Source organism: Watersipora subatra, chromosome 9 (assembly GCF_963576615.1).
Source record: "Watersipora subatra chromosome 9, tzWatSuba1.1, whole genome shotgun sequence".
NCBI classification, from domain to species: domain Eukaryota; kingdom Metazoa; phylum Bryozoa; class Gymnolaemata; order Cheilostomatida; family Watersiporidae; genus Watersipora; species Watersipora subatra.
This window is the reverse complement of record NC_088716.1, coordinates 56,245,881-56,258,625: the sequence shown is the minus strand read 5'-3', so window position 1 is coordinate 56,258,625 and position 12,745 is coordinate 56,245,881. Positions and strand designations below refer to the sequence as shown.

Below are 12,745 nucleotides of genomic sequence, written 5' to 3'. Positions count from 1 at the left end.
TTAGACTTAGTTCCTGTTAAAGAGCCATTAGTAGATGCTTTTCCTTGTGAGAGACAGTCCTCTACTAACACACAGGTACGTGCATGATGATGGAATCTGGGCTGTTTTGAAGCCTCAGCTAACTGTAATTAGAAAAGGTTGGTTTGTTTATTGTAAGCATTCTCTATTATAGGAGCATGCTAAGGAAGCCCCTACTTCCCTAGATAGCATTCAAAGGGAACTGGCTGCTAGGAACTCTCCATATGGTATACATGGAGAGATCAGTGAATACTTGACCACCAAGACCCTTTTCAGAGAGATCTGTCCTCCTAAACCTTCCAAGGTCAGTGAAGAGTCAAGCCCTTTCACCAGCTCGTATAAACAAGTTTTCAAAAGGTTTTCACATTTTTTCACACTGTTCTCTTCTGCACTTATGGTATACATTTACCTTCTTCTTAATATATTTATCAAAGATTTGACTCATACAATAAAGATGAACTTTCTTGCGTGTAGAGTAAAAGAAAAAAGATATTGTTGAGTTAGAAGGAAATGCCTATTAGGCTTGTTGTCAAAATTATGTGTGAGGTATTCACAGCCTGATTCCAGTCTGTTTTAACATACAGTGAAACCTTGCAAAAAAAGTTCAGCCTTTCCAAAGTAAGCTTCTCATGTTGAAACAGTTGTATGTTCGAACATCTATTCTTATAAAAGTATATTGTATTTTGTTGAATTCTGTCTAGAGCTCAAAAAGTAATAATAAATACTTCAAATAATGGCAAATGGCATTGAAAATGCATTAAATGAAACTACATAAAAACAAATTGAAAAACTTCAATTATATGTAAAAATGAATTAATGAAAAAGAAATCAGCAAAAAAAACATTTCTTGTTACTTTTTGGCCTTTGAAAAATATGACTGGAGATGTAAGGTTGGCGATTCATAGGTTTGATAGAGTGAGTGATAGGAAGGTGCAACGTAAGTTACTTTAACTTATTGTAGATATAATTCAATTAAATTGATTAACATTTTGTTTATAGTTTTTACAACTGAACTGTAACCTATTGAAAGGTCTTAACTGTCATATGGTAGAAATTACTTAATATTTCAAGGCATATATTTGCTTCAATTTTGTATCAAGCGTATAAAAATTTATATGGCAAGGTAATCATGAGTCAAGGTTTGACTATAGTTTAGATCTATAGTAATCAGAGGCATGAGAAGTGAGAATCAGAAACAATGTGATCAAATATATATTAGGATAAGCAGTAGTACTACAACAGATATAATTAGTTAGTAGGTGAGTTGGAATCACGTATGTGTGACAAATTATGACAGGTAAATCTTTAGTATACAAAGTAAAGGTGAAGTAGGACAAGTGTGTGTCCGGTCTATGACAGATATTACAATAGTTATATGGTAGGAAAATGGTAAGTGAATAAAGTATGGGTAATGTATGACAGGTATATGAAAGGGGTATAGAGAGGTATATGACAGAAGTATAGACAGGTGTATGACAAGCAGAAATGTGACAGGTGTATGACAGGTGTATGACAGGTGTATGACAGGCGTATGAAAGGTGTATGACAGGTGTATGACAGGTGTATGACAGGTGTATGATAAGTGTATGACAGGCGGATGGCAGGCGGATGGCAGGCGGATGGCAGGCGGATGGCAGGCGGATGGCAGGCGGATGGCAGGCGGATGGCAGGCGGATGGCAGGCGGATGGCAGGCGGATGGCAGGCGGATGGCAGGCGGATGGCAGGCGGATGGCAGGCGGATGGCAGGCGGATGGCAGGCGGATGGCAGGCGGATGGCAGGCGGATGGCAGGCGGATGGCAGGCGGATGGCAGGCGGATGGCAGGCGGATGGCAGGCGGATGGCAGGAGAGTCATGTGTGGTTAATGCATGAACAATGTATGGCTTAAACCTGGTGCTGGTCGAAAATTTCTGTAGGTTATTGAGCTGGTTCAATGTTGTTCCAGAAACACTTACAATGGCGTGAGATGTTGTTTGATTCCACCATGCACGTTCCAGTTCTTGCAATTATTATTTCTGCTATCTGCATGCTTTCTATGATTTGCTATTTTACAGCAAGAAGCTACGTGTACATTGCATGTACCCGGCCCTGATCTTTCTTGCCTTGATACTGATTCTGTTGAGTGTGTCCCTGTGAACCCTCCTTCCACACCTTGCTTGGGGTTCTCTGGGGGCTCTCTTACTCCGGTCTCTGAGTGCTTCACCCCGGATGACTCGGGTTCAGTATTCAGTGACTGGGAACCAATAGATGATGGAAAATCTTTCTTTGAGACATTTGTTGACCTTGTGCCAGGAGAGAGCAAGGTATAGCTTAACCCTTAACAGCCAACTCACTATATTACACTTTGTGTACTTTGGAACAAACTCTGGTTTTAGTGTGTCTATCAGGTAACGTAAAGTAAATGGGCTGTTTGAAAGTCTACCTAGTCGAGAGGCAAATGCTCAGCAGTAATATTGAGTAGGTTAACTGACTTGATCATTGTCCCCAGTTTCTCAACTCTCACTCATTCTGAATAAATGTAAGCCAGCGAGACCTGTGAATGAAGGGTTATCAAGAACATAGCAGATAATCCGCAAAGATGATTTAATCCAATTTCATTCCTTTTTTATTTTAGCCATGTAGTGCAGAGACATTTAAAGTTACTATGATTTATTTCTGTTCAATTTCTTATGAGTTGGTAGCCTATATACTTTGTAAAGGAACACATCTGCAATATTAGTGCCTAGTTGCTTTCACGCATATGATTTTTCATTCTTCCCATGTGAATCACTTCTGTTTGCTTCTTCTATTCTAGTCTATAAATAGTTGTTGTTCTGGAATGAACATCTAATCTTCTGTAGTGATGCATAAGCTTGTCTTATACTTGTGTTATCTGCATCTATGTTGTCCTTCAACATGTCTCACTAATGAATGTATGCAATGTGTAACAGATCTTACGTATGTCACCTCTTCAGTTGTCTATTACAAAAAGAAGGTAAGTATTGATGTCAACAAAACGGATTGTTCATTTTCGTGATTAAAAAATATTAAATCAATGAAAATGATGAAAATCAATTTCCTTTTAACAACTTTGTTTATTTTAATTGTTTTTAGACTTACACTGAAGATACAGAGAATGCTTTTAAAAGGTCAAGGTGAGTGTTGTGTGTTTTACATGTATCGATGAAGGTTTATTGAGCACTTACACTATGCAATACTAAGCAACGTGTGAAACCTCAACTTACAGTCATATCTGCATACAGATTTGTTTTGACCTGTGAAACAATTCTAATGTATTACTTCTCCAGATTTATAAGACACTGCAGTGCCGTAGGAGTAAGTGAAAAAGGTAGTGAAAATTAAAAATCAAACAAAAATAATTAGAAATTAAAAATTAAGTTAGTTTGAGATAGTATATAATATAGTGCAATATAATAGTGGGCATTTAAGTTACGTTGTGTAATTTCATTACTCACTCTACCATCAAACTCCCACATTACCAAGTGTAAACTTTAGTTTGCAAGTGCTCAAGGTAAAGTGACAAAAAGATCACTTTTTAATAATTGAAACTTGATTGATTTTTTCTACAAACAATTTAGTCGTTTGCCCTTGGTTTTTATAATTTTATTTATTCGATTTATTCTACTGCTATAATTAATTATTTAATTATTTATATTTATTTTTAGAGCTATGAATCAACTTAAGGAAATTACAATGTATCCTTATAAGAGTATGTGCTCCAACATATTACATTTTCAATAGGGTTTGACTGAATATGGTTTCTTTGGTTGACCAGAAAAAATACTTTATATTCTGTCTGTTATAGAAGTTGTGCAGAGTTGCTATATGGTTGCTATACAGTTGCCATACGGTTGCTATACGGTTGCTATACGGTTGCCATATGGTTGCTATACAGTTGCCATACGGTTGCTATGCGGTTGCTATACGGTTGCCATACGGTTGCTACACGGTTGCTATACGGTTGCTATACGGTTGCTATACGGTTGCTATACGGTTGCCATACGGTTGCTATACGGTTGCTATACAGTTGCTATACGGTTGCTATATGGTTGCTACATGTTTGCTATACAGTTGCTATACGGTTGCTATACGGTTGCTATACGGTTGCTATACGGTTGCTATACGGTTGCTACACCGTTGCTACACGGTTGCTACACCGTTGCTATACAGTTGCTATACGGTTGCCATACGGTTGCTATACGGTTGCTATACGGTTGCTACATGTTTGCTATACGGTTGCTATACGGTTGCTATACGGTTGCTATACGGTTGCTACACCGTTGCTATACAGTTGCTATACAGTTGCTATACAGTTGCTATACGGTTGCCATACGGTTGCTATACGGTTGCTATACGGTTGCTATACGGTTGCTACATGTTTGCTATACGGTTGCTATACGGTTGCTATACGGTTGCTATACGGTTGCTATACGGTTGCTATACGGTTGCTACACGGTTGCTACACGGTTGCTATACGGTTGCTATACAGTTGCTATACAGTTGCTATACGGTTGCCATACGGTTGCTATACGGTTGCCATACGGTTGCTATACGGTTGCTATACGGTTGCTACATGTTTGCTATACGGTTGCTATACGGTTGCTATACGGTTGCCATAAGGTTGCTATACAGTTGCCATACGGTTGCTATGCGGTTGCTATACGGTTGCCATACGGTTGCTACACGGTTGCTATACGGTTGCTATACGGTTGCTATACGGTTGCTATACGGTTGCCATACGGTTGCTATACGGTTGCTATACAGTTGCTATACGGTTGCTATATGGTTGCTACATGTTTGCTATACAGTTGCTATACGGTTGCTATACGGTTGCTATACGGTTGCTATACGGTTGCTATACGGTTGCTACACCGTTGCTACACGGTTGCTACACCGTTGCTATACAGTTGCTATATGGTTGCCATACGGTTGCTATACGGTTGCTATACGGTTGCTACATGTTTGCTATACGGTTGCTATACGGTTGCTATACGGTTGCTATACGGTTGCTATACGGTTGCTACACCGTTGCTATACAGTTGCTATACAGTTGCTATACAGTTGCTATACGGTTGCCATACGGTTGCTATACGGTTGCTATACGGTTGCTATACGGTTGCTACATGTTTGCTATACGGTTGCTATACGGTTGCTATACGGTTGCTATACGGTTGCTATACGGTTGCTATACGGTTGCTATACGGTTGCTACACGGTTGCTACACGGTTGCTATACGGTTGCTATACAGTTGCTATACGGTTGCCATACGGTTGCTATACGGTTGCCATACGGTTGCTATACGGTTGCTATACGGTTGCTACATGTTTGCTATACGGTTGCTATACGGTTGCTATACGGTTGCTACACGGTTGCCACACCGTTGTTATACAGTTGCTATACAGTTGCTATACGGTTGCCATACGGTTGCTATACGGTTGCTATACGGTTGCTACACAGTTATATTTGCTGTGTACTCCTAATGTAGCTAGTCTGTGTCAGTTATGCCTTTGAGGTTCTGTACTGTTCCCACAATTGCTCTACATTTTTATGACATGAGTTATCTGTCATGTAGAAGTTTATCTGAATGTATATTACATTAGCGCAGATATTAATGTATGTCAACAATATCATACAAGTTTGAAAAGAGATAACATAGCCTTGAGAGTGGTCGATTAGCTCAGTTGGTTAGAGCGCCAGGCTTATACGCTGAATGTTATGGGTTTGAGCCCCATATTGGTCAATGTTTTTGTTGGACAACATCAGATCTTATAATTGAAAACAATCTTTAATTAGCAATCCGCTTGGCTGCTAACATTATGTAATCAGTCCTTAGTTAATATCCAACTACTATCAGTATCCACTGTATCTGCTGTGCAGGAGACACTCCCATAATAATGCAATATAATGCATATAATAATAATAATGCATATAATGCAAACCTCTTATTACATAGATTCTGGCTATATCGAGTCGAATTGCAAAACATTATATGATTGAAAATGTGTGTAGTAAAACGTCATTAGCGCTAAAATCTATCAAGTGCCATAGTTTTTATAAGTCGTTGCAATGTAAAACGCTTGTTGAAAATTTGGGTTCGTAAAAGTTGCAGATTTATTTGGGTATCAGTTATATGAGTATCACAATAACCTGAATCAGGTTTAACTAAGAGTAGAGATACTTCTGAATAGGTCATGATTTGTGTATTCACCAACTTGAATACATGTATCAGCTAGTCATACCGTTTTGGCCCCAAATCTTACATGAGTATAGTTGTGAAAGAGCGAGATGAGATAGCGAGGTAGATTTGTGGTTTTTGAATCGACAGATATCTGGTTTAGTTCTTTTTCGCTGCCTCTCGAATAGCCTACATTTAATGATGTACAGATGCACCCTGTCCTTCAGTTCATGTAGCGATACCAAGATTGTGACTATTTCAAAAAAATCATAACTGCTCATTGATAAGTGCTCACTGATGCCCAGCAGTAAAATGCATTACATTTGTGGCAAGTTTTTGCCTGGATATCTCTGTAGTTGCATTAGAAGTGCAGTAGCATTAGCAAGCATGTGACAGCCATACAGTATGCAGTATAATTGCATTACGTACTTTTACTATTAGCTTTCAGGGGGTGCATCATGGAAGTAAATGCGTAGTAAAGCATAGCGGGCAGTTTGTGGTAGAAGCGCAATTGCAGTAATAGCAAATGTCTTGTGCGCATTAGAAAGTTGTCATGTAAGGAAGGTTCATGTAATTTGCATGAACTTTTTGGAGGCTCAATACATGTAAAACAAACAGTACAGTACTTACCTTGGCTTGTAATGCACTGCAAAATGACTGCGTACTGTAGTACAATGACGTAGTGCAGTTCTAATGTGGATAGATCTGGCAGCTCATCTAATTATGGCAATACAATGTTTATGAACCAAATAGAGCCACTTCACTGTAACTGACATTATGCTGGCTGTTTGATCATTGTAGTGCTACTGCAGAGGAGCTACCCAAAGCTGTCGAGGGTCGCTCAAAGCCGGTCACAGTCCGACAGCCAGTGGGAGCAGTAGAGCCTATAGCGAAAGTTGCTCCAGCTTGTTTCAGAATCAACGCTGTCGCTCCCGAAGGACATGTATTCTACTTTGCATACGACGCTGACCTAAATGCACAAAGGTGAGAGTGGCTGTTGTGTGCCACGGTGTGGCCATTTTGGGTCAGCTAGTGTACTATGGAAAAGCAATTTCACGCCATCTATGAGAAACCTCTTTTTGTAGATTCTCTACTCTGATTAGCCGAGCTGTGACTGACAAACGTTGGGGTTTACTATTTGGTTTTCAACTGATCTTCAACAAACAAGGTGAGTGTCTCTTGCTGCCTAAAAGTAATGATTTTAGAGAGTAGAGGTGTAATTTAGCTGTTTGATGTTGCCTCTGTCTATTGAACAGTTTGCAGTAGGAAAGGATGTTTAGAATTGACAAGTGCCCTCTACTTTGACCTCATGCCAGAACCTCATGCATAGTGAAGACCAAGTTGTTGAGTTTTGAAAGTGTAACCAGAGCCTCACTGCCTATGCTTTCTGTTTTTAATTAATTTGCTTGTTTAAACTCTTAATGACTAATTTGAAAAAAACTTGATGTTCGGGTGATGTAATAGCTTTGCTGTCAAGTGTTGAGGTGATGTATTAGCTATGCTATCAAGTGTTGAGGTGATGTAATAGCTATGCTGTCAAGTGTTGAGGTGATGTATTAGCTATGCTATCAAGTGTTGAGGTGATGTAATAGCCTTGCTATCAAGTGTTGAGGTGATGTAATAGCTATGCTATCAAGTGTTGAGGTGATGTAATAGCCTTGCTATCAAGTGTTAAGGTGATGTAATAGCTATGCTATCAAGTGTTGAGGTGATGTAATAGATATGCTGTCAAGTGTTGAGGTGATGTAATAGATATGCTGTCAAGTGTTGAGGTGATGTAATAGCTATGCTGTCAAATGTTGAGGTGATGTAATAACCTTGCTATCAAGTGTTAAAGTGATGTAATAGCTATGCTATCAAGTGTTAAGGTAATGTAGTAGATATGCAATGAAGTTTCTGTTTCATAGAATAGCTCCTCCACTATTTAACTTTGATTAGACATTCCTCAAGCAGTTCTACATGCTACAGAATGTAGAAGTAAATGTTGCCGCAGAAGGCTGTTGCATGGAATATATAAAAAAGAATAACTTTTAGTATATTTATTCATATAATATATTTTAGTAGTGCCTCCAAGTTTAGTTCATATTTGCGGTGTGAAAGAAATATTAACCCGCACGAGTGTCTAAAAGGGTGCTCAACCATTTGTAAAACATTTTCACTGCTTCACTGATAGTGAGAGGAAATGACTGTAAAATTAACTTTACAGCCATCATTTTAAACATAGTTTTACACAAGGAAGCAGCTACCTTGTCATCGTTTTTTGCGGTTTAATCCGACTTTACTTCTTCTTGATTACAAAGAAGTTTATGCTTTTTAATTCTTTAATTTTACCAATATTTTTCAAACTTTTTAACATTTTACTATTTTGTATTTATTGCTCTTCAGCTAAGGTCAGTGGGCGTCAACACAACTCCCAAAATGTTGATCAAAATAAGCTGACTGCATAGCTCAACTTTAGCTGCCGTCTAGTGAAACCTGAATGAATTAAAAACCACATTGGATAATAAAAGAAGACAGTTGCTGGTCCTTGAATTAACCTAATTTTCCGAAGTGTTTTCTAAATAAGTAGCTAAAAGTTCATAGGTGCACTTTAGTTACTCATAAGAATCTGGAGTTGTCTTTCCAATTTTTTAGGTACAATTCATCTATATATATGTCTAAGTGTTTGTTGGTTTGTCTCTCGTTTGTCCAGTTATAGCGATAAAATATGCACAAAAAAGTCGCTTTGCGCTGGAATTGAAATTGGATGCTCTGGTTTTGCAGACAGGCGTGCTAACCACAACACCACGCAGCTACCTTGCGATACTAGGGAATAATTTTGGACATAATTATTACAACTGCCAATATTTAATGGAGATTGGTTAAAATGCGCACGTTTCACTCATCAGCTAGGCTTTACGCGTAAATACTAGAATAAAATTATGGGCTTAGACTTTCCCAAAATGTTATAAACATCAAGCATATATAGCATAAACTTAATCAAACTTAGAGCACACACAGAATTAAATAAACGCCTTCATTTAAAATTTAAAATGGTAAATGATGTCTATGTTGATTAAAAATTAATTTTCTGTGCAAAAACTTTTTTATTTACCAGGGCATTAATGTAGTTTTTTATATAGAGTAACTGTAATTCTAAATATACATATGATTTTTAAAATAGTTTTTGCCACCTTGTGCTAGGATTTCCAGGTTTAGTGTTAGACATATGTCACAAAGGCTGACTCTCTGTTTAAAAGATTCAGGTTTATATATCAATGCTTCAGCATTTTGAGGCCAAACTTTCAAGATGAGCTATTTTATAAGTTGTCTGATTGGCAAAGAGCAAAACAACTTCGTTGTTTTGCTTATAGGTTTAGATGCTGAAGCGGGAACTTTTGCTAACATAGAAGCAAATCCTTACTCATCAACAGAAGGGGCCGTCTACACACTCTCCCATAATGAATTGATCCTAGTTGATGCGCACCATGGTTATCCTGAGCACTATGTTAGAATGATAGTACCAGTGTGGATGTGCAACTCTAGTGACCCAGCTCAGTACAACATAGCTCAATACTGCATACCAGCAGTGGCTTACATAGCCCAAAATACTTGGACGTGCACCGAGCAAAGCCTACCTGCGAGCAGCAAAGAGTATAGTCTCAGACAAATGCTTCATGGTGCTGACCAGCTGTCAAATGGCTATAAGCAGCACCTTGAATCCATGCTACAGGAGTGTTGTTGCTAGAATTTACCGGTTGCAGTATGTCAAAGTGCTGATGTAGGTTGTACTTTGGCATCCCGGAGCACCTGCTGCCACATTTGAGCAAGTGTTATAGTCACTGTAGTTAAATTAGTCTTTTTTTCCGACAGATATGGAATATGTTTCTATGTTACTGAGTAGTTTTTATGTATATAAAGTGCTTGGGCTGTTTTTGGTTTTGCCCGTCACGACACTAGCACCAGGACCCGGTCCTCTATCTATCATATCATTCCATTTGTTTGACCTCATCTGACATGTTTTAGATCTATTTTTACAAATATATATCTGTAATGCCTTTGTATGAGGATCATTGTTTAATACAACAGTTAAGGAGATTCCGTCCCTTCCCGGAGACTTTGTTGTTGTTTGCGTGATTATCTACATTTTACAATGTTGTGATCCAACTCAACCTTTCTGTATTACCTTTCTGTATGATCTTTGATTCATTAACTCATCTAAACTTGTAAGTAAGAAGAAAAATACTTAGCTAAAGATCACTAGAAATATGTTTCACAGAACTGCACCCTTCAGGTCATCTGAAGGGTGCAGTTCTGTGAAACAAATTTGTAGTGATCTCTAGCTAAGTATTTTCCCTTAATCATTTTATTATTACATATATAATGTACTATATATACTAAATATATACTCCATATATACTATATACATGCTATAGGCCTATCTAGTATATATTTACTATATATGAGCATATATAGTATATACTGATACTATATTGATATATACTGCATACGGTATATACTATATATATGTATATACATTTTTAGAAAATTAAGTAGTTTTCTTATCTTTTCAGCTGAAAAAAAGATAAGTAAACTATTTAATTTTCTAATTTATACTGCTCCATCCTATGTTGAGCACTGTGATTTTAGTTCTAAGTATGATGAATTTCAATACAGTATGTATTTTATATATATACATATTTATTTTTATATATGCGTAAATATACACTAGTAGAGAATTAGTTGGAGTACTTATCTTTGTCAGCTACTAGCAGTTTCGTGCTTTCGCAGTCCTCAAGCTGTAGATCTCAACGATCTGACTAAATATGCAAGTACTCTATTTAAATCACTATTTATCTATACAGTTCCATTCCATGTTGAGCACTCTAGTTTAGTCCTTATTATAATAAATTTCAATAGATATATATATACTAAACGGTATGTAAAGATATGTACGTATGTATATACAGATACATACCGGTGTATATATCTGCAAAGGCAACATGATTACATTAGTTATAGTGACAATTTTGCTGATACAATCAGCAGGAATATCCGTATGAGTAAGCGCATAATAAAATGATGTAATGACGTGATAACATCATTATACAAACAAGCATATCCATGAATTATGTAATTACTCTATGCAAGCATAGTCATAGCTTTTTTATCAAAAGCTTTTATTAGAGTAAATAAGATTTTCTGATATTTTTACTACAATCTCCATCACATTTTTTCTCTGAAATATTTTGATGGTGGGTCATACCAGCCAAATTACCTTTTGACAATCTACTTTGGTTACTTCAATGTAAATATCTCTCTCTTCCATCTTTCTTTTTCTCTCTTCTCTTCAATGTACATGTAAGAGATAAGAAGAAATTCTGGTCTCGCTGTTTTTTGCTGATTCATCATCAAAACATACAGGTAAGAGAGACACTTAGCAAGATATTGCCTGATCGTAGACTTACCAGAGTTTAAACTGTGCCATGAGTAATGGTTATATTGCCTCACAACATATGTACAAAGTGATTTACGACTGTTGATGCTGTTTTTATGCGCTAAAATAATATGTCTTGAAACTATTGAAATTTATTACCAGACAGCACCTTTTCAAATTACTCAATAAGCTCTCAGATTTCAAATCCCATATCTTATAGGATAAATAATGAAAATATCTTCTTTGTATCCCTCTCCCAGTCTTCCTCTCTTCCAGTCTTCCTCTCTTCCTCCCTCTCTCTCCCTCTCTTTCCCTCTCTCTCCCTCTCTCTCACTCCCTCTCTCTATCTCTCTCCCTCCCTTTCTCTCCCTATTTCTCTCCCTCTCTCTCCCTTTTTTTCCCTCTCTCTCCCTTTCTTTCCCTCTCTCGCCCTCTGTCCCCCCTCTCTCCCTCTCTCTCGCTCCCTCTCTCTCTCTATCTCTCTCCCTCCCTTTCTCTCCCTATTTCTCTCCCTCTCTCTCCCTTTTTTTCCCTCTCTCTCCCTTTCTTTCTCTCTCTCTCCCTTTCTCCCCCTATTTCCCTCTTTCCCTCTTTCTCTCTCTATCTACACACACGCGCACACACACGCGCACACACACGCGCACACACACGCACACACACACGCGCACACACAGGCGCACACACACGCGCACACACATATATATACACACTGTAAATAAATTGACAAATATATATCAATAAATATATTTATAAATATAAATTGATAAATATATAATGTAATATATATTGATACAATACATATTATATATAATATATACAAATATATCTATATATATAAATCTCAAAAGTTGTCGCCGTCTGTCATCATTCAGTGTCTGTCCAGCTGTAGCAATGAAAAATCTATGCCGCAGAAGATTTGAACTCAGAACCATTCATTCGTAAGGCGACAAGCTAACCCCTTAAACTACACGGAATGCAATGTATTCATTGGGTGATATGAGCCATTATCTTGGTTAAAATACGCATAGCGACTCTCCGTTATGCGCTACATCACTAGACCTTGCTCTCAGGGTTTTTATTAGTAAGTTTAACAATGTTGATACTAGCCTACTCAAATTATCCAATGGCAACTACAT

The 12,745-nt window shown here is 37.7% G+C and overlaps 1 protein-coding gene across 1 annotated transcript; it reads left to right on the top strand.

Moving 5' to 3' along the window:
* On the top strand, positions 1-10,174 carry LOC137405255 (uncharacterized; the record flags this gene model as incomplete). Its single annotated transcript, XM_068091483.1, has 7 exons — positions 1-75; positions 173-322; positions 2,073-2,321; positions 3,112-3,152; positions 6,995-7,177; positions 7,279-7,361; positions 9,547-10,174. Coding segments are annotated over 7 exons (1,155 nt in total), but the record flags the coding sequence as incomplete, so codon positions are not given.
* Between the last annotated feature and the right edge of the window lie 2,571 nt (positions 10,175-12,745).